This window comes from Oncorhynchus kisutch, linkage group LG28 (genome assembly GCF_002021735.2).
Source record: "Oncorhynchus kisutch isolate 150728-3 linkage group LG28, Okis_V2, whole genome shotgun sequence".
NCBI lineage: Eukaryota > Metazoa > Chordata > Actinopteri > Salmoniformes > Salmonidae > Oncorhynchus > Oncorhynchus kisutch.
This window is the reverse complement of record NC_034201.2, coordinates 24,653,121-24,675,588: the sequence shown is the minus strand read 5'-3', so window position 1 is coordinate 24,675,588 and position 22,468 is coordinate 24,653,121. Positions and strand designations below refer to the sequence as shown.

The following is a 22,468-nucleotide window of genomic DNA, read 5'->3' as shown; positions in this document are numbered from 1 at the left end:
TCAAAAAGTTCGCCCTGCTTTGAGTCACGTGGTTTAAGAAAATGGCTTCTTGAAACGAATTTTGTCAAATGTGTTGCTAAAAGTAGAAATTATAGCTACCTAAAACTGAATGCGAGTGTTAATATTGGACTGAAGGGTTTGTAACTTCAATCTCAGAAATCGTTATGCATAAGTAACCGTTCTACTTTCATTTTTTCATGATTCTCAGGAAGATGGGTGTGCAGCAGATCTCAACTGTCGTAACATAAGATAGCTTACAGTAGCTAGCTAACTAACAAATCTGTCTCGATTTCAGCACCAAAGTCAACCGAACAACATGCCTCCTCGGAAAAAGCAGGAGAACAGAGGCACCGATGATTGTCCCAGGAAACGACGACGAGCTCAGGAAGAGGGCAATGTCGTCATCTCAGACAGAGACGAGGTAACCAGCTGAACTAACGTTACTGTATTTAGCTAGCTGGTAGCACACTAAATTGCTAGCAAACTATCTTCCCACACTGGACGCAGAACTACCGAGATAGCTATATTTCGGTGTAAATGGACCTTTCATTAAATCTTAGCTAGAATACAAATACTGTATGGTATACTTCATAACTGTCGGCCTTCAAGCTATTTGTATTTGGATCTCTAAGCTAGGCATCCAGGCGTGAATAATAATATTATACAAACCTGGATGCCTAGCTTAGAGAGCCAAATACAAATGGTCTGAAACAGAGATACTGCTTGGCCGACACTTATCAAGCATAGCTTGCAGTCTTTATATTCTTCATGTCATTAACAACTCATCTCTCTTCTTAACCCAGGATGAAGACTTCAGACCGACATCATCATCATCAAGAGGGGAGCGCAAACGGGAGAAGGAGAGTAGAACACGAACAAACGGTATTTTGACCAACATATGTCTCCTTATTTGTAGCTAATTAGACTCATAATTTTCATGTATCACATCAACAGAATGCAACTATTGAAGCACTACAAGATGGAACTTTAACCTACTGTACTGAAACTGTCCCTTCTCTTCTCAGAGATGACAGAGGAGGAGATGCTGGACCTGGCCATGAGACTGAGTAAACAGGAGGCCAGCAGCGCTGCTCTCCGGCAACGACAGGAGGAAGAGGCCGTGAGGAAGGCCATCGCTGAAAGCCTCTATGTAAGTGTAGATATTACTGACAGAAATCAAATGTCGCCTGGAGATTTACTCTAGCAGTCCTCGCCATTGTTTCAGATCAATCCAACCATTTGTATTGCATTCTATCTATTCCTGTGATACATGAGTGTTGCTGTATCCCTTCAGGCAGACAGCCCTACTCATCCCCACTCAGAATCTTCGCTCGGGTCAGGGGGCCCTACACAACAATGTCAAAATTCTCCTCCAGAGGGAGAGAGCAGCATACAGCCCCCCAGGTGTAAACTCTCCTACCCTAACCATGGTGTGGCTGACAGGGAGGGAGCCTGCGGTGGAGGTGTTCATGTAGAGGTGGCTCCCTCAGACAGGAGGAGGAAGGGGAAGAAGGAGGGAAGCCCATCCCAGTCCTCCCCCCTCAGCCAAGCTTCCACCTCAGTGCCTCTCCCATCCTCACAGGTCAGTGGTGAACACACACAGACCTACGCCATTATTCATCTGTCATTGCCTGTTCAACCCTGGCTGCTGTTCTGCATTTCTTCAGGGGCTTCAATGGGCCCAGATCTAACTAACTACGCTCATACCTTAAGACTTAACTAATGTATGTGTTAAGTTTGGTGACAGCAGGGTAGAAGAACCAACAACTTACTTAGATCTAAATGTGTTTTTAACAACAACTGTTGGCATCATCTTACACTCATCACAGGCTAAGAATGCATGCCAGATCAGTTCTTACAATGTTTTTATGATAACATCTTCTATGCCATTTTAAGGAAGAGGGGTCTTCTCAGAGGAACCTTTTCGGAGACCGCTCAGCCAAGGCAATTGAATCTCAGGACTACAACAACTCCACAAAGAGTGACTCCCAGTCCCAACTCAGGATCAAGTCCCCTGGTTTCCCTTCCACTACGGCTCCCCAAGCCAACAAACCTGTCCTGTGCCTGGAGAAGCTTAGCCAGGACCTCCTAGTAGACTGTCAGGCCTCTGGGTTCCTACTAAAGGGTCATCCCAGCTTAACGCTTCCCACAAAGTCCCAGAAATCTCAATCTTATCAGCCCAAGAGCCCCACATTCTCCAATACCCCTGTGTTTTCCAAAACAGAGAGAGGTGTGGAACCAGGCCAAAGTAGTCCCTCCTTTCCTAAACGTGCCATGTTCTCTAATTGTGATTCAGGAGAGGAAGAAAAAGAGGCCAGTCCCACCATTCCTAAAAGCCTGGTCTTTTTCAAGACTGATAGAGGAAAGGCAGAGGAACAAGGGAGTCCAACTTCTCCTAAAAGCACCATGTTCTCTAAGACTGAAAGAGGACCAGAAGAGAAAGAGACCTTCTCTGGAAGTCCAGTCTTTCCCAGAACTGATCAGATAAGGGACCAGGGTCCACAGAGCTGTGTTGAAAGTGTCTCTGCAACAGGAGACTATGAGGATGGAGACAGAGATGATGCTGTGAAGAGCAGGGATGCCTCCGAGTGCCTTCCACCATGCCCCAGAACAACCCTGTCCCTGAACAAGAGATTTGTGCCTATAAGGAAGACTGCTGGAGTTTCAGACAAAGTTGTTGACCAAGAGGAACGCGAGGGTGAATCCTCGCAGAGAACTGTAAACAGGATTAGCATGCCTGCAAAGTTGGGTATGTTTTTTTCCCCCTATTGTTTTAAACACTGTCATACATACAAAGCAATGTTACGATCATACATTGAGTATGAATAAGAACAAGAAATACCTTTATGGCAGGTTCAAATGGCCTCTCTGCCTGCCCTTTTGGCTTTTTATGTTCAGATTCAATGTATGTATTGACATGATTGTTCCCTTTTAGCTGCAGAAGAAGACCTTAATTCAGAGGAACTTACATTGGCTTTGGAGACTCAGCCAATGCAGGAGTTAACCAGTAATATGGCGCTACGCTGGTCAGATGATGACGAAGAGGAAAATGGTCCTGAAAAGGTGAAACCAGGGAACTACTATTGTCTATCACCAGTACTGTTATATAGCTTTTGGCCTCACCCGAAACCTAGTTTCCACAATACACTAAATATCTTTCTCTCTCTCTCTCTTGCAGTCAGCTCACTCGCCCAGCCCAGTCTTCCCACAGGAGAATGACCTCCCTCAGCCAAGCAACCAGGGTCTCTCCCCAAACACCCACGACCACCGTTCCCCCCAACACAAACACAGCCCCTGCCTCGTCCCCAAGAAACGCACTCACAACTTCGAAGGCGCCGCGTGCGAGGAGGGGGAGAGCCAGTCCAAGTGCATCCGGAAGAAGTTCACCTTAAAGGGCATGTATGGAGCCCCCTGTCCCTCTCTTCTCAGACAGGCTGCAGGTAGGAGCCAGGATGAGGCCAAAGGCGGAAGCACCTCTTCCCACCAGCCCCTGGCCTCCTCCAGCCGCCTCTCTCCCCCCACAGACGGCCAGGGTTATGGGGGAGTGGTGCGCTACTATTGGGGTGTGCCTTTCTGTCCACTGGGGCAGAACCCAGACGCCTACACACAGGTGATCCTTCTTGGTCTGATGTAGTTTTTCTCTCACACTGGATTATGAGTCAATGTGGGTAACTGACTTCTGGGAACACAAAAAGTGAGGGGTATGAATACTGTGTGCTATTGTGTTAGAAAAGTTCCATTATTTTGTAATATTTCATTGATAAGATGTTAGATGTCATGACTTCTAACTGTAAGTGTCTAATAGAAATTATATGATTTTCCTTACAGGTGATCCTGTCCCAGCTGGAGGTGTATGAGAAGAGCCTGAAGGAGGCCCAGAGGGGTCTGCTGAGGAAGGCAGGCTGGGGGGAGCCAGTCCTCCCTGGGCCCCCAGAGAAACCCTTCTCCAGGAGGGGACGCCTCGAGAGACGCAGGGCCCCACGACTCATGGAAGAAGAGGAGAGAGGGGGAAAACGTCAGGAAGAGCTAGTGGAGGTGGTAGAAGATGATGATGAAGATGAGGGAGAGAAGAGGGTGAGACAGCTGTCATGGTGGGGGGTGGAAGGGGGAGGGAAGAGAGGAAGGCAGGAGTGGAAGGACTGTCAGGATCGGTTTGTGTCCTCTCCTGAACAAGAGGAAGTGAGTATTGCTTAATAATTAGAAATGCCTATTATAGGCAGCTTGGAGCAATGCATTTATGTATTTTCGTAGGCTGTATTAATATTATTATTTTTCTTTAGAAGTGTCAATCATATCAAAGGCTCTGATGGTGCTACAGTACTTACTTAAAGTTCCTTGTTACACTATCTAACCACTTGATGGCACTATCAACAATGTACAATCCCAATGTGTTATTATAATACGGGTTTAAGTGTGTCTTTTTGGGATAGACACATTTTATTATGTAGAAATGTCGATCCACTTGATGTTTTTCCCCCAGCAAATTTGTCTTTGTTTTGTCTTCCCATAGAAATCTCCCTCCCCTGTTTTTCATGCAGATACCAGTCAGCTAATTCTACTTCAACGGTATGGGAGGCGTAAACTGCTAAATCATACAGTATGGACCTAGGTTGTCTTTCATCTCAATGATACAAGTGTATTAATAGTGCATAAGAATTTAAAAAACTATGTATAAAGAATTTAGAGAGTTGATTTCTCATTTTATCAGGAGACTTGGCCTTAGAAGAAAAGAGGAAAGACTAGCAGAAAAACAACCACCTGACTTACTGGAGGAGAGGGAGGAAGACGAGAAGGAAGAAAAGATGGATGATAAAGAGGGTGGAGAGAAGAGGGAGGAGGAAGAAGTGGATGTCAGAGGCTTACAAGTTCCAGGTATAAGAAATAATGTAATTATTCCATAAACCAGTAGGTATATATGGTTCTATTTAGATTTGAATAATGAACGTTTGAGCTTCATATGTAGCTGTAATTGTCATGCCGCTACTTCTTGTTGTTTCTGATGACAGAGACCCAACTCAGTGACGACAGCACTCAAGACCTCATGGTCACCAGCCCTGCACAGGTTAGTCACGTCAGCACTACCAAAGACACTCATACATAGGGCATTTTGACTACGGTTCTGAATGATTCTCCTTTTACCCAACACCTAGAAATAATGGGTGTGTGCATAGAATTGTGAGGCTATGGTTTTACATCTTAGCCATTTAGCACCGTGGTTTCCAAACTGTGGTGCTTGCCCCGGGGCCACCCCCCTCCAAAAAGAGAACTGTCTGGCTTTCAACTTACTCTTGAAAGTTGTAATAGTAGAATCGAATGTACTATTTTGAAATTGGGGAGTGCATCATCAGTATTCCTCTTGTCATTGCATACCTTAGTGGGCTGTTTATAACTTGTCAAATGTCCACATCAACTAACCCATGTCAGGAAGCGTTTTTTAGCTAGATTGTTACCCTATACATTTTGTTGTGATGTTTAAGTCACTCAAATATGACATGAATATACACTGCTCAAAAAAATAAAGGGAACACTAAAATAACACATCCTAGATCTGAATGAATGAAATATTCTTATTAAATACTTTTTTCTTTACATAGTTGAATGTGCTGACAACAAAATCACACAAAAATTATCAATGGAAATCAAATGTATCAACCCATGGAGGTCTGGATTTGGAGTCACACTCAAAATTAAAGTGGAAAACCAACTTTGATGTAATGTCCTTAAAACAAATCAAAATGAGGCTCAGTAGTGTGTGTGGCCTCCACGTGCCTGTATGACCTCCCTACAACGCCTGGGCATGCTCCTGATGAGGTGGCGGATGGTCTCCTGAGGGATCTCCTCCCAGACCTGGACTAAAGCATCCGCCAACTCCTGGACAGTCTGTGGTGCAAGGTGGCGTTGGTGGATGGAGCGAGACATGATGTCCCAGATGTGCTCAATTGGATTCAGGTCTGGGGAACGGACGGGCCAGTCCATAGCATCAATGCCTTCCTCTTGCAGGAACTGCTGACACACTCCAGCCACATGAGGTCTAGCATTGCCTTGCATTAGGAGGAACCCAGGGCCAACCGCACCAGCATATGGTCTCACAAGGGGTCTGAGGATCTCACCTCGGTACCTAATGGCAGTCAGGCTACCTCTGTCGAGCACATGGAGGGCTGTGCGGCCCCCCAAAGAAATGCCACACCATGACTGACCCACCGCCAAACCGGTCATGCTGGAGGATGTTGCAGGCAGCAGAACGTTCTCCACGGCGTCTCCAGACTCTGTCACATGTGCTCAGTGTGAACCTGCTTTCATCGGTGAAGAGCACAGGGCGCCAGTGGCGAATTTGCCAATCTTGGTGTTCTCTGGCAAATGCCAAACGGCCTGCACAGTGTTGGGCTGTAAGCACAACCCCCACCTGTGGATGTCGGGCCCTCATACCACCCTCATGGAGTCTGTTTCTGACCGTTTGAGCAGACACATGCACATTTGTGGCCTGCTGGAGGTCATTTTGCAGGGCTCTGGCAGTGCTCTTCCTTACACAAAGGCGGAGGTAGCGGTCCTGCTGCTGGGGTGTTGCCCTCCACGTCTCCTGATGTACTGGCCTATCTCCTGGTAGCGCCTCCATGCTCTGGACACTACGCTGACAGACACCGCAAACCTTCTTGCCACAGCTCGCATTGATGTGACATCCTGAATGAGCTGCACTACCTGAGCCACTTGTGTGGGTTGTAGACTCCGTCTCATGCTACCACTAGAGTGAAAGCACCACCAGCATTCAAAGTGACCAAAACATCAGCCAGGAAGCATAGGAACTGAGAAGTGGTCTGTGGTCACCACCTGCAGAACCACTCCTTTATTGGGGGTGTCTTGCTAATTGCCTATCATTTCCACCTGTTGTCTATTCCATTTGCACAAGAGCATGTGAAATGTATTTATTGCTTCCTAAGTGGACAGTTTGATTTCACAGAAGTGTGATTGACTTGGAGTTACATTGTGTTGTTTAAGTGTTCCCTTTATTTTTTTGAGCAGTGTACATTAGATGATGTATAAAAATGTATAGAATTGCAAGAAATAAGCTTTAAACTTACAAAATGTCCTCTCCGCCAACAAAATGGGTATGAACCGTTTGTGTCATGAACAGTGCTTGGACTCATGGAAATATGGGGCGTGGGAGGTTCCCCAATGCAGGAAGGAGGGCCTGAGTGACAAAGTTTGGGAACCCCTGATTTAGCAGACGTTCTTATCCAGAGCGATTTACAATTCGTGCAGTCATCTTAAGATAGTTAGGTGAGACAACAGTTGTAGGAAAAACATTTTCCCTCAAAGAAGTTATCAGCAAAGTCAGTGCTAGCAGGAAAAGACAAGTGCAGGTTTTTTTTGGGGGGGGCATTGTGGGATTTATCAGAAGTTTTCGGACGAGGATTGTTGATGTCTATGATTTGATTTGGCAACCTGTAGCCCCAGCCAGAGAGCCAGTCCCTGCCTCAGATCCAGACCTTTCTTTCATCACCCCGTCCTCTGGAACAGCGTGAAGAGGGGATGTTGGTGGTTGGAGAGGAGGAGGGGCGGAGGAGTAGCCCTGTGGGGATCCCTGCTGTAGGAGAGGATGTTCGGATGGAGGAGGATATCCCAGAGCCTGCCTTCCCTCGGAGCCCCAACATGGACTGTCCCATGTGCATGCGTCTCTTCCCCCTGACGGAGATTGAGATGCACGCTGCCTACTGTGACGGTACCACCGGTATCATGGAGGAGGAAATGGCAGAGGAGAGCCACTCGCAGGGTGATTTCCTTTTGCAGGACAGTACGTCTGATTCTGAGTAGGCACAGCAGACCAGCATGATGAAAATGATTAACTTGTCAATGTCGCCAAATTTTACAGTACCCACAAATAGTATTTTATAGTACTTCAGGACTGATGTACATACAGTAAAACAGTCATGTTGATATGTAGTTTCAGTCAAGGCTCGTAGGAAGAGGACCAGAAGGGGTGAGAACATTGGAGAGGAGCAGCCCAGCTCTTCTGGCTCTGGCAAGTAAGTAGGTATGACAGCATTTACCTTGGTCTAGCAGCATGTCTTACTCGGGTTACTTAGGGATTTTGTTGTGTGTCTCATCCTAAGGTGTTGAAAGTAAATTTCCCTTACTCCCCCTTCCTATAATGCCTATACATGTTAACAAATATGAATTAATGGAAGACAAGCAACTGATGTTCATACCTTTTCTACGTGTGTTGTCTCCACGGCAGGGTGGTACAGGGAGAGAAGTGCTTCCTGTGTCAGCAACTATTTCCTCTCAAGTACCATGAGAAGCATGTAGAGGACTGCATCAAGAACAAAGAGTTCTCCAAGGCTGCACCCAGAGACGGACAGGTACTCCTGGTTGGCAGTACTACACACACTAGTACTTGCTTTTTCTTCAAAGAAGGGTCTACTTGCAGTGACTGTGATATGTGGTTGTTTTTCTTACTAAACTTGGTTGAATGCACTGACTTCAAGTTACTCTGGATAAGAGTGACTGCTAAATGACTATAGCTCTTCTGGTCTTCTGTCTGTGTGACGATCTTCCAGAGTGGAGACTTTCTGAGTGCTCTGGACCAGACAGAGCATATATATTCAGGTACTGTCCTCTCACTTTCTGTCAATGGCTTGTTTTACACTTTCCTAAAGCCTCTTTCCACCATGTTTGAATGGGAGAAAAAGAGAGCCTATGTTTTCACCCTTTGGTCTCTTTCTAGGGACTGCTGAGGCCAAACCATGTGATACTACCATCAATAACCAACAAAGGTAAGCAAAACAACCGGAAATAGCGATGGATCTTTTTGGGGAAACTCCATTTGACTGTTACTGTAGTACCCACCCCCGGTGACATAGGATAGGGAGGGGAGTCTGAAAAGCGGACCCTATTTGTCTGTCAAGGATATAGCCTGATAGTTAGTTCTCTGAAGCATCATAGCATGTCTATTACATGCTTATAAGACTTCACAGTTGTCCATAGTGGACTAAGGCTGTTAGTATACCCCTATTTAAGTAGTTGTTAATTTGCCATTTTCTGCTGGTTTAATAGTTCATAAAAATAACATTTTTTGGGTCAATATGAGATGGTAGTAAGCAGACTGCAGCGTTTAGTGCTGGTCTACACTTGATTCCACAGCACTCCAGTAACTATATGTCATCAATCTACCTCTTAAGCCCATTACTTCTCTGTATAACAGTGTGCATGTAACACCTGCACTTGTCCAATAAGAAATGCAAATTTTCACTATCTGTTGCATAATGTTTTCCTACGGTCTACCTCAATGAACATGACCCTGCTCTGTATAACTGTGTTACTTTTATTCCAGTGGCCTGATTGATGATCTGGACACAGCAGAATCTGGGGGAAGAGGAGACTTCAGCGCCCCAGGTTTCAGAGTGAGCACCTCGCCCATCCAATCCTTCACCCCTGTCTCAGAAGCCACAGACTGCCTTATCGACTTCTAACGCCAATGCTCTTCCTCTACCTCCTCTTCCTCCTCCAGGCCCAGCCAAAAAGAGATTAAAGCAATAGTTTACAAAAAAATGTAAATTACTGTCAACCACTTTTTTATACCCCTGTAGATCTTTCATTTGTAGTGTTTGTTACACTGAATTGAATGACAAAAATGTGTGTTATTAATATGGTATTAAATTATACTGATTTATTTTATCTACTTTCGTTGGAGACATGTTTGTTTGGATTGTTACTCTGTTGATGTAGCTGTCATGAGGTATACATGTAGTTCTAAACTGTTTCTTGGCAGTAATACATACAGAAAACTATGTAAGAGTCAATTCACTTTTGCAGACCAACCAAAAGTATGCCTGCATACCAAACAGTCACAGAGAACCAAACCGTCCTCATTGTACATTATTGGGTTGTATTTTGGAAGGGGGAGAACTATCAGGTTACAGCAGCCTTCATCAGTGCCACTGTGGCTGTATGATTGTAATATAAATACAGTGCTACCAGTGTAAACAATGATTGCAAGAGGACTGATTGTCAATTGCAGGTAAACACTAATTACATTTATTTTGTAGTGAATTTAGGTACATTCTGTCGAGTTAATTTAGTTTTTGTTTTATGGTATGTCAAGTATATGGTAGGGCTATTTACACCTGATGTTGCATGAAGTATTTCCTTCCAAAGTATGCTGAAAATGTGTACTTTCTTCTGCCAACACTACAAGCATATCAAGTTAAGTGATTCAATCCATGGAATGTGCTATAGAAGTACAGTTAACACTGCTATTAGCATCTAAGCTCTTTGCCATATGTGTACCATTCCAGTGATTCTATATCCTCCCAGATGAGCAGCAAGAGGGCCAAACTTAGCCAGGATTCCTCAGACCCCGTCAGCATATGCATATCCGCAGATACCTTCCACATGGTACACCCACTGTGTGACCTTATCGCTGCGTTTCATCCTTCCTCTGCAGGGGAAAGTGTCTCCCAGCCTTTCCGTCTCTGAGTAGGACGAGGACCTAGGGGAGGTGTCATCTCACCTGCAGAAAGACCTGAATAAATTACTGGGCAAAGACACCAAAAGGCTCCTCTTAAGATGCTTCCCACCTTTGTGAGGACCACACCTAATGGAGCAGGTATGTTAAAAGAGACATGGTCTCGATGTGGTCCAGTGAAACGTCTTTTATGTGGACTGAATTTTGTATACTCAAGGAAAGTGGAAACTACTCTGGTTGGCTTCAACAGAGACTGGTGACTTCCTGGCACCAGACCTGGGAGGGACTAACCTACGTGTCCTCTATTTGAAGTTAGGAGTGGAGGATCAGCAGCATGAAAGATGTTTACACCATCCATGAGGAGGTTGATACGTCTGGAAAGGTGAGTGTTAACTCAGTGGTAAAACACTTTCTTAGTGTGTGTATGTGACCCACCGAAAGAGTGTAAAACTAACACTTTTCAATGTGTTGACAAACTAACACCTTAAGAGTGTTGGGTCAAATTCTGACTTAAAATAACACTTAGTAGTTTTACAGTCATTCTTGGAGTGTTGTTTTAGCATTGTAGGTGCAGAGCATTATTTGCATATTTCCCAGCATGCATTTCAAGTGAATGTTAGTGATACCCACCCATGACTGTGTTTTGTTAGTAACAGAGACATGGTTTTGCAGTCAGCACTAAATGAGTGAGTTTATAAATTAAAAGTTAACTATTTATGTAGATATAGTATATATTTGTAAGTCCTAGTTTTCCCCAATGTTGTGGTTTGATGATCCTGGCTCATGGGCCATATAAAATCTGCAAGTCACAATATGCTGGCTTGTGAAGTGATTTGTCATTCCTATTGGAATCCAGCTAGAGGGAGGATATTCAACTATTTTTATCACCCAGAACCATCATTCAGAATGACTGCTATGATAAAGTACTAGCTAATAAAGAATACCTAAACCATCTAAACTGGAACAACCATCTCTGTAATGGATTCAGTAAATCTAACCACATATAAATACATATTGGATTTGTATATTTTTTATATATTTTTTGATTAGTTTAGATTTGCTATGTATGTCTGTGTAGTACTATTCTAAAAATCAATCTGCAACAAAGCATGCTGGGAAATGTGTTGAGGCCCCTCCCTAGTACATATTTTTCACTCAGAGTTCAGAGTTAACAGAAATGAACTTGACTCATTTAAGTAACAACACCACACAGTGTTGATTCACACTTGATTTATCCCACTGGTGTTAACTCCACTAGAATAACACTCACAACACTTACCTCCACACTAATATTTTAACACCTGCAAATTTGAACTATGAGAGAGACCTTAGGAAAAGTACTGAAGTTAGTGTGAAAGTGGAGAGTGTCGCAGAAGAAGAAACAGAGAATCCATCCACGTTCCTCGCTAAACCATGAGCAGCCATGAGCTCAGATGCAGAGGCTGTGCCAGTGGGTTAATTGAAAACTGCCTTATTCAGGGGCAGAACAACAGATTTTTACCTTGTCAGCTCGGGAACTCAATCTTACAACCTTTCGGTTCCTAGTCCAACGCTCTAACCACTAGGCTACCTGCCGCCCTCAGGTTTATTTATTGGAAAATAAAATAAATAAATGTGATGCCAGATGACAACATAATGATGTTTGTTTCCAACATTCGGGCTGTTTTCCTAAAGAAGTTAAATCTGCTTTGCGTTTTGTTTCCTTTCCACGATACTATACTATCCCAACCCTAGAAGGGGTAGGCAGGGTAGCCTAGTGGTTAGAGTGTTGGACTAGTAACCGAAAGGTTGCAAGTTCAAATCCCAGAGCTGACAAGGTACAAATCTGTCGTTCTGCCCCTGAACAGGCAGTTAACCCACTGTTCCTAGGCCGTCATTGAAAATAAGAATTTGTTCTTAACGGACTTGCCTAGTTAAATAAAGTTTAAATTAAAAAAAAACTAGAAGGAACCAGTGACAGTAAAGAAACCCAGCAGGGATGAATGTTGAAACTTGTCGAAGGCCACTACTCTGCCATGCAGGCCCCAAACAAAGATTTGTTTTCTTCATCTTCAGAGGTCTATAATATTTTTTTATGGCTGACTGTGTTCAACCCAAACAATACCAGTTCCTTTCCTGTGGAACTTTTTTGCCTGTTTTCTGACGTGTAGGTCAGTTTACACTCCCTAATAAAGTCATCAATTAGTCCATGTTTCAAGTCAAGGACATAAAAAAAATTATAGCAATCTAACCTTTATTTATCCAGGTTTCATTGAGATAAAATATATTTAGCAAGGGAGACCTGGATGAATGATATATGACCTGGATGAATTAAGATGTAAATATAGTGTTAGGTATAGGGCTGGGTGCCTCCTGAAAAGATATCAGTGTTGTCATGAGCAGATCTGCTTTACAACATTGATTTAAGATTACAGTATCATATTCGAAGAGAACATAAAAGTAGGATCTAGGGATTCATCCAGTCAAGTTAACTTAAAATTATACATGACTTTCACTGGAGATGGAATATTTCTGACGGAGAATTACATATGCATGGGCATCGTCACCTTGTGGAGAAATACTTATTTTTGTCTATTCTGACTGTTGTGTTACTCTGAATAACATGTCATAATCCCACTGGTCATCTTTGACTATGCCATTATCTGTAATAGTGTTATAGATGGCATACAGGTGTTATACCAGATGACATGGACAATGGTAACCTTGTCCTGAAATGGAAATAACAAACCTTCTCATTGGTAGAGTGTCTGCAGCCTTTCTGTCGCTCTGTGGAGAAGCTGCGGGAGGTGTCGTCTCGCCTCAGGAAGGACCTGATCATAAGGTGGGACAAACACACAAACCGCCGAGCGGCAGTCAAGATGCTGCCCACTTTTGTGAGGTCTACACTTGATGGCACAGGTACAGTACTGTACTGTATTCCTTAAGGCCCAATGCAACCGGTTTTATATCAATATCAAATATTGTCTGCTTAACAATTAAGTACCTTACTGTAATAGAATTCCATTAAAATGGGCAAAAATAGCTATTTAGCAAAACTATTTCTCAAGCTAGAATTTTGCTAGGACTTTCTGGGAGTGGTCTGAGTGGAAAGGGGAAAACTGAAAACTAGCTGTTATTGGCAGAGAGGTTTGGAACTGTCTTTATCATTGGTCTATTAACCAATTTACTCAGTGCTTAATTTGTAAATTGGGAGGTACCTAAACAAAAAGCGAACCTGGGAGGGGTGACCTGGGGAGGATCTGAGGTACAGGAACGCATGAAGGGGGAAAAAAATCAATCTTTATAACAAAGTATTGCATGCATTATTATCGCTTTTGCATACTGGCATAGAGCAGTAGAGGCCTTATATAATTGCATGAAATGTGTTTAGAATTTTTTTTTGACAAATGATTGAAATGACAGCCTACTTTGACACTGAGAATCTGAGATCAATAAAAATGGCCCTGTCTTGAATACATCAATAGCCTAGGTGTGTGGAGACTAGGGTTGCAAAGGGTGGGGAAACTTTTTCCATAGGAAGTTAAGCCCGGGAATGTTGGGAGTTTTGCTTAAATTCATCAATAAAGTTAGCTTATAACAGTGAACCTTTTTTGTGGGATACACAAAGCCAATTCTAGGTCTTGAGGCATAGTTTAACCAAAATATCTCCAATTCAATGGAATTGAAACCCTCTGCATGCACAGTGCATTCTTCCATCACATGTACATCTGATTCTCAAGATATTGCACACTAATGGGATGCTATTGAGCCCATACTACTAAACTGTCTGAGCCTAGGACTAAATGCTTTCTGGGAAGTTTTGATTACAGTACTAGGTGGGGTGAATATATGTTTTGTTAACTAGTAAATAGTAGCCTGCAGCAAAATGTGTTTAAATAATTTCTAACTTGTTAACAATTTCTGCCTGTTAGTTTTTGCTACCATGTGGGTTTTAGCTTGCTTGAGCTTGCTAACTGTGAAGTCTTAATTTACCTGTTTCCATACATGTTTCATTTTAAAAGATTTATCTTAAAAATAAGTTGTTTAATCTAACTGCTTAACTATTTATCTGAACATGGAATTGTATTTGTTTAGTTTTTTTACTCTTTTTTTTCTAATCTTTACAGGAAAATGCCACAGGCACTATCTGATGTGTGGAGACATTTCACTGCAGCTAATGTAGAAGGAAAAGCTGTGTACATTTGCAAATACTGTGCCAAATCATATGTGAAGAATGCAACAAAGATGCACAATCATCTGGCCAAGTGCATAAAGTTCCCTTAGCGCTCACAACAAGCTACCTCTGACAAAAATCCCTCTACATCTATTCGAGGTGAAAATGATGAATCGATAGCAACAGCTCATGGTCCTTCTGGAATCAGAGTTTTTTTTTTTTTTTACAGTGGAGGAATGTAGTCAGAGAAATACTGATAAATGTCTTGCTCGAGCTGTGTATGCAGCTGGTTCACCGCTGATTTTCACAGGCAATGTGTATTGGAAGAGATTGCTGAATGTTCTTCGCCCAGCACACACTCCTCCAACCAGACATGCTTTATCTACCGTAATTTCCGGACTATAAGCCGCTACTTTTTTCCCACGCTTTGACGCGGCTAATTTATGGATTTTTCCCGCTTTCACAAGATTCATGCCGCCAAAAAACTGAGCACCGTCACATAATGTGACGTAAATTGAGCGCGCTCAAACTTCCCATCATTCTGATTACGGTAGTCATTTTGTCACCCTCATCATGGCAAAGACACGGAGAAATGCATATGATGCAGCTTTCAAGTTGAAGGAGATCAATCTGGCTGCTGGAAAAGGAAATAGAGCTGCTGACAGCGTGGAGCATTGTCAAAAAATCCACTATCATCAACGGGTTTCGAAAGGCTGGACTGCTGCGTGTTGAAGAAGGCAGCGATCCAACATCGGATGAAGCAAATCTGAGGCTATTCAGCTCCGACACCGAAGGAGATTACTTCAGTGGTTTCAGTGCACAGGAGGAGGAAGATGGTGACCAATGACTTTCTTGGTAGGCTACTGTTTACTGCTATTTTTTAAATTTTTGTTACAAGCCGTGTTTCGTTTAAAGGCTGTGTAAAGTTAATTTGTTTCAATGTACCGGTAGGCACCTGCAGCTTATAGACATGTGCGGCTTATTTATGTACAAAATACATATATTTCTTTTTATTCAGTGGGTGCGGTTTATATTCAGGTGCACTTAATAGTCCAGAAATTACGGTACTAATTTGCAGGATGCAGAGTTCAAGTGAAGGTCAAGTAAATCACAGAGAAAGCAGACTGTATTACAATCATCTCTGATGGGTGGTCGAATGTTCGCGGGCAAGGAATAATGAACTACATCATCTCCACCCCTCAACCAGTATTCTACAAGAGCACAGACACAAGGGACAACAGACACACCGGTCTCTACATTGCAGATGAGCTGAAGGCAGTCATCAATGACCTTGGACCACAGAAGGTATTTGTACTGGTGACAGACAATGCTGCAAACATTAAGGCTGCTTGCTCACATCACATCCATTGGCTGTGCTGCTCATGCATTGAATCTGCTTCTCAAGGACATCATGGAACTGAAAACAATGGATACACTCTACAAGAGAGCCAAGGAAATGGTTAGGTATGTGAAGGGTCATCAAGTTTTAGCAGCAATCTACCTCACCAAGCAAAGTGAAAAGAATAAGAGCACCACATTGAAGCTGCACAGCAACACCCGTTGGGGTGGTGTTGTCATGTTTGACAGTCTCCTGGAGGGGAAGGAGTCTCTAAAAGAAATGACCATATCACAGACTGCCAATATGGACAGCCCCATCAAGAGGATCCTCCTGGATGATGTATTTTGGGAGAGAGTGGTAAGCAGCCTGAAACTCCTGAAACCTATAGCAGTAGCCATTGTACAGATTGAGGGAGACAATGCCATCCTGTCTGATGTTCAGACTCTGCTTGCAGATGACAGAAGAAATCCGTACTGCCCTGCCAACTTCACTGTTGCTCCAAGCAGAGGAAACTGCAGTTCTGAAATGCATCAAAAAGCGTGAAGACTTCTGCCTAAAGCCCATGTTAGACCCCAAGTATGCTGGCAAGAGCATCCTGTCTGGTGCAGAGATCAACAAGGCCTATGGTGTTATCACTACCGTGTCTCGCCACCTTGGCCTGAATGCTAAGCTTCTTAGCAGTCTGGCGATGTACACTTCCAAGCAAGGGCTGTGGGATGGAGATGCAATATGGCAGTTATGCCAACATATCTCATCAGCCATCTGGTGGAATGGACTTTGTGGATCTGAGGCTCTTTACCCTGTTGCCTCCATCATCCTCCAAATCCCACCAACATCAGCCACCTCAGAGCGCAACTGGTCCTTGTCTGGGAACCCGCTCACCAAAGCACGCAACAGGCTGACCAATACAAGAGTTTAAAAATTGGTGGCCATCCTGGCAAATTTGAGACTTTTTGAGCCTGACAATGAGCCATCCTCAACAAGGTTGAGCTGTGCATCACCCAATGAAGCGCAGCTCACTCACTGGCGATGGCCCTTGTGTCAAAAGCCTTTCTCTCTTGTTTTAGTTTGTAAAGCAATGCTGTTTGCTCAGTAGGCCTATTTGGAAGTTAATAACATACTGTATTTGGTAGCCTATAGGCAGATTAGTTTTCTCTTTTCAGCAGGAGCCATTTGCTTTCCTGTCTGTGGTTTCCCGCGATTGTATTTGAAATATTACGAAAGGTCTGTTTTGGCTGCATGCTGTTTGTTCACTGACAGATTTGCTGAGTGTTCCAAACTATAGGCTATGCCTTGTGATTGGGCTACACACAATCCACAGTTAGCTATTTTTTTTTTATAAGCTATTGATCAAATCAAATTTATTTATGTAGCTCTTCGTACATCAGCTTATATCTCAAAGTGCTGTACAGAAACCCAGCCTAAAACCCCAAACAGCAAGCAATGCAGGTGTTGAAGCACGTCGGCTAGGAAAAACTCCCTAGAAAGGCGTCCGGTGATCCTCTGTGGCGAAATTATAGGCCTACACCTGGTGTAGTCTTCTGAATGATTTCATTTCTTTCTGAACAGACAGCAGTCATTCTATATCTTTGGCAAATGTATGTCAATTTATCAGGGGTGCTGCGGCAACTCCATCACCCTTCACGTGGACAGGAAATCTGCGCCATACCCCAGGGTATTATGCTGGGGCCGCGAGAGCAGGTGTGTGTGTGGTACTGAGTTCACAAGAGTAGTCTTTCATTGTATGTTTGGGATGTACATGTTTTTACAGCTCATCCCACCCCTCCCATGGGGTGGTTATTTTTTAATCCCAGGTAGAAACGGTGCCTGTAAATCCCTGTGTTGTTACAATGTCTTACTTTGTAAGCATGGACTTTCAATGGCTCATTTTAAGTCAAACTACAAATATGGGACATTGACTGGAAAACCGCCTTTCAGCCACAAAGTCCTTTTTAAACTACTCATGTGACTGATCAGGAAAACACAAGTCAGATAATTGAACATAGACATACTCAAGGTAATACATCTTGGTGACTCATGAGGGCTGTGACTTTGCCAGGTTTTGATGGCTGAAAGCCATGCTCAGTTTCTAGAGAAAACGCATACGATTCCCCAGCCGGCATAGGTATGAATCCCCTTTCAGACCAGTCTCTTGGATTTTCGCACACCGTTGTAAAATGTTGACTCATTGTGATGTCTTTCCCTGTCCAGTGGTTTTACCACATTGCGGCCTGCCTGGCTGAGTTCCTGGAGCTGAAGGATCAGACGCTACCTCTGGGCTGTACCTTCTCCTTCGAGCAGAAAGACATCGACAAGGTTCGTCACAGTCAGCCAACACACACAAACACATGCGCAGGCACACACACATGAATCCACAAAGGATCCATTCATGTAGCCAGGACTGATATTAGTAGAAAATACCAAGCCCAGGTGACTTCTCAACATTGGACTAATTCAGAGTCATGACATTTGAACATTTAATTGTCTTTACACTTGTTTGGACAGTCTATTTGACAACTTTGTCAGAAAAAGTCAAGGGCTAATAGTAAGTGATGGTCAAATCTCACTCATTGTCTGACCTCGACTTCCAGAGTATCCTGATCCGTTGGACCAAAGGCTTTCTTTAACTGTTCAGGAGTGGACGTGGTCAGGCTACTGAGAGAAGCCATCCACAGCAGAGAGGTGAGTCTGTAGGCCTCTTTTATCATCCAACTACCACCACTTTCTAATAAACAATTATTTTGTTGGGATATGCATTTGGAATGTTATTACTACATTGGTAGAGCCTATAAAATAAGTTGTTATACCAGTATATTTCTTTCTGTCTTTCTCCCCCCCTTGAACTATGACATTGGTACAGTTGCAATGGTGAATGACACTGTGGGTACCATGATGAGTTGTGGATACAGGGACCAGAGCTGTGAGATTGACATGATCATTGGTAGGTAGTACCTATCTGTACTGCAGCCACACTACTGCAAATATAGCATTAGAGGAAAGAACACAAATAAAGGCATAAGATGCCCCATTTAGCCTAGCAAGTGAAGGAGAGGGTGACTGTAGTAACCATATATAATATTATCATATTATCATTTTATTACAAATTTTTATTACAAATTGCTTGCCACAATGTTAGGGATGTCAAGGATAACCATGGAGTCTTATCTTGAAACATATGTAGTTTAGTGCCATTTCTAGCACTTCCACAATGCAATGGCTCCCTCTGCTGGAGATGATAGCAAAGGGGTTTTGTTTGCGTTTTTGTGTGTGCATGCAATATGTTGCATTCATTTCTGTGTAAGATTCTCTGCCTCCCCAGGGACGGGGACAAACGCATATTACGTGGATTAGATAAATAACGTGAAGAGAGTGGGCGGGGAGGATGTATATATTTGCAGGTAGCCTGGCAGGGAGGAGCATTGGGTCAGTAACCGAAAGGTGACCGACAAGGGTTGGGGCGTGTTGTTGACGATGGGACATCCAAACTGAGTTTGACCTGATGGTGGATCGAGATTTACTCAACCCAGGCGTGCATGCGTATGTGTTTCTACACCAAATTAATGAGCAGTCAAAAGTACATAGCTGAAGTACATAAAAAATACATAACTTCTATGTTTGACTCTCTTGACTTTCATTTGCCGAATACAGGCCGAACCTCATTCACCCTGGTCAATTTATCTGTGTACTTAACTCTTGTTGTTTTGTGACTTTGTCCAGGACAGCTTTGAGACCAGATTCATCTCTGGAGGTAGAGGAGTAAGTGACTGACACACCATGCTCTTATGTGTCATCTCTAGTTACACAGATCCTAAATATAGCAGTTATTTATTTTAAATCAATGTGCTACATAATACAGAAGGTACTACTGGGTAAGATTGAGAGAAATGAGCACAACTGTCTTTACAACTATATATTATAAAATTGACTAGAAATGGAAGGGCTGGGAATTGCCAGGGACATCATGATACGATATTATCACAATACTTAGGTGCCGATATGATGTATTGCAATTCCCTACTGGGATTTTTTGGCAATTTAACGTTCTAAACATTGCTCACCATATGTCTGCTGCAAAGGGACATGAGAAAATGAGTTTTGATCAGTCATAGAAATATTGTTAGTGCTGAAAACAAATGAGCTCCCTTATTAAAAAGAAGGTTGAAGAACTAGTTATGAAGGAAAAATACTGGAATTTTGGTGCAGGTACAGACAACTAGCGCAAAATATATTGTGATAATGTCGATACGATATATCGTAAAAATATGTTCACCTCAGATAGAAATGTTATGAAATGGTCCACAGGGTTATTTCAGTTTAAGTGGAAAGTTACAGATAAATCCTGCTTTTTATATTCTTGTCACTTGATTGAATGGAGAATATCCTCTTGTGCTGCCATAATAACAATGTGGATTTCCTGCCTTTGTTTCCTCAGCGTATTCACAAGTCACTGAATCTCAGTAATATGTCGGTCTAACCACTATCCTAAAGTTAATTTACACCCCTCCCTCAACCTTATCCCTGCCTTTCCACTCTGTCTAAATGCAGGAATTTCACATGATGGAATATTATTTCATAGAATAGTTATTTTCCAATTGTCCATGGAGATTGTATCTCTCATTCACCCCTTTGCACTGTCAGGAGGACCAATGTCAGTATCAGGTGTGCAGGTAGCCATACTTCGATTTGACTATCTCCCTGTCTCTCTCAACATTGTTATCCCCCTGTTTCTCTTCCCTTCAGCTTCAGTAAGCAGCTCCAGGAGACCGTAAGAATCCTGGTCCCTAAGTGTGACATCACTTTCCTCGTCTCGGAGGATGGCAGTGGAAAAGGGCACTGCCATGGTAATGGCGGTGGCACAGAAGCTGGCCATATCGCCCCGACTGTTAGAAGACAGCAGAGGAGGATGAGGAAGATGGAAATGAATATGTTAGGTCAGAGGAGGCATACTGGAAAGACCACTTGAAATGCAGCACCATAAAAATGTCCCCCTCAAATGCTTTTGTTGTACGATACATACAGTGCCTTGCGAAAGTATTCGGCCCCCTTGAACTTTGCGACCTTTTGCCACATTTCAGGCTTCAAACATAAAGATATAAAACTGTATTTTTTTGTGAAGAATCAACAACAAGTGGGACACAATCATGAAGTGGAACAACATTTATTGGATATTTCAAACTTTTTTAACAAATCAAAAACTGAAAAATTGGGCGTGCAAAATTATTCAGCCCCCTTCATTAATATTTTGTAGCGCCACCTTTTGCTGCGATTACAGCTGTAAGTCGCTTGGGGTATGTCTATCAGTTTTGCACATCGAGAGACTGAATTTTTTCCCCATTCCTCCTTGCAAAACAGCTCGAGCTCAGTGAGGTTGGATGGAGAGCATTTGTGAACAGCAGTTTTCAGTTCTTTCCACAGATTCTCGATTGGATTCAGGTCTGGACTTTGACTTGGCCATTCTAACACCTGGATATGTTTATTTTTGAACCATTCCATTGTAGATTTTGCTTTATGTTTTGGATCATTGTCTTGTTGGAAGACAAATCTCCGTCCCAGTCTCAGGTCTTTTGCAGACTCCATCAGGTTTTCTTCCAGAATGGTCCTGTATTTGGCTCCATCCATCTTCCCATCAATTTTAACCATCTTCCCTGTCCCTGCTGAAGAAAAGCAGGCCCAAACTATGATGCTGCCACCACCATGTTTGACAGTGGGGATGGTGTGTTCAGGGTGATGAGCTGTGTTGCTTTTACGCCAAACATAACGTTTTGCATTGTTGCCAAAAAGTTCAATTTTGGTTTCATCTGACCAGAGCACCTTCTTCCACATGTTTGGTGTGTCTCCCAGGTGGCTTGTGGCAAACTTTAAACAACACTTTTTATGGATATCTTTAAGAAATGGCTTTCTTCTTGCCACTCTTCCATAAAGGCCAGATTTGTGCAATATACAACTGATTGTTGTCCTATGGACAGAGTCTCCCACCTCAGCTGTAGATCTCTGCAGTTCATCCAGAGTGATCATGGGCCTCTTGGCTGCATCTCTGATCAGTCTTCTCCTTATATGAGCTGAAAGTTTAGAGGGACGGCCAGGTCTTGGTAGATTTGCAGTGGTCTGATACTCCTTCCATTTCAATATTATCGCTTGCACAGTGCTCCTTGGGATGTTTAAAGCTTGGGAAATCTTTTTGTATCCAAATCCGGCTTTAAACTTCTTCACAACAGTATCTCGGACCTGCCTGGTGTGTTCCTTGTTCTTCATGATGCTCTCTGCGCTTTTAACAGACCTCTGAGACTATCACAGTGCAGGTGCATTTATACGGAGACTTGATTACACACAGGTGGATTGTATTTATCATCATTAGTCATTTAGGTCAACATTGGATCATTCAGAGATCCTCATTGAACTTCTGGAGAGAGTTTGCTGCACTGAAAGTAAAGGGGCTGAATAATTTAGCACGCCCAATTTTTCAGTTTTTGATTTGTTAAAAAAGTTTGAAATATCCAATAAATGTCGTTCCACT

The 22,468-nt window shown here is 43.1% G+C and overlaps 1 protein-coding gene across 12 annotated transcripts; it reads left to right on the top strand.

The window, feature by feature from the left end:
• Positions 1 to 5: 5 nt before the first annotated feature.
• Positions 6 to 21,159, top strand: LOC109873234 (BRCA1-A complex subunit RAP80). Of its 12 annotated transcripts, XR_004206050.1 has the most exons (26): positions 6 to 136; positions 296 to 421; positions 804 to 882; positions 1,026 to 1,150; positions 1,295 to 1,582; positions 1,897 to 2,749; positions 2,936 to 3,063; positions 3,179 to 3,610; positions 3,829 to 4,074; positions 4,511 to 4,566; positions 4,709 to 4,872; positions 5,007 to 5,062; positions 7,447 to 7,768; positions 7,940 to 8,029; positions 8,234 to 8,357; positions 8,556 to 8,604; positions 8,723 to 8,771; positions 9,329 to 9,398; positions 10,442 to 10,603; positions 10,775 to 10,844; positions 13,205 to 13,360; positions 14,569 to 14,774; positions 18,166 to 18,270; positions 18,546 to 18,636; positions 18,815 to 18,895; positions 20,695 to 21,159. XR_004206050.1 is itself a non-coding variant. In XM_031808609.1 (19 exons), exons 2-19 carry the CDS (start codon positions 317 to 319, stop codon positions 9,524 to 9,526), a joined length of 3,306 nt encoding a protein of 1,101 aa, XP_031664469.1. In that variant the 5' UTR covers positions 6 to 136; positions 296 to 316; the 3' UTR covers positions 9,527 to 9,684. The 12 variants fall into 12 exon arrangements, 6 of the variants coding, with proteins under 6 accessions (XP_031664469.1, XP_031664468.1, XP_020320436.1 ...); XR_004206048.1 differs by lacking the exons at positions 18,166 to 18,270; positions 18,546 to 18,636; positions 18,815 to 18,895; positions 20,695 to 21,159 and having other exon boundaries at positions 7,447 to 7,789; positions 7,940 to 8,021; positions 8,520 to 8,604; positions 14,569 to 14,619; XR_004206049.1 differs by lacking the exons at positions 18,166 to 18,270; positions 18,546 to 18,636; positions 18,815 to 18,895; positions 20,695 to 21,159 and having other exon boundaries at positions 7,447 to 7,789; positions 7,940 to 8,021; positions 8,520 to 8,604; positions 10,713 to 10,844; positions 14,569 to 14,619.
• Positions 21,160 to 22,468: the final 1,309 nt, after the last annotated feature.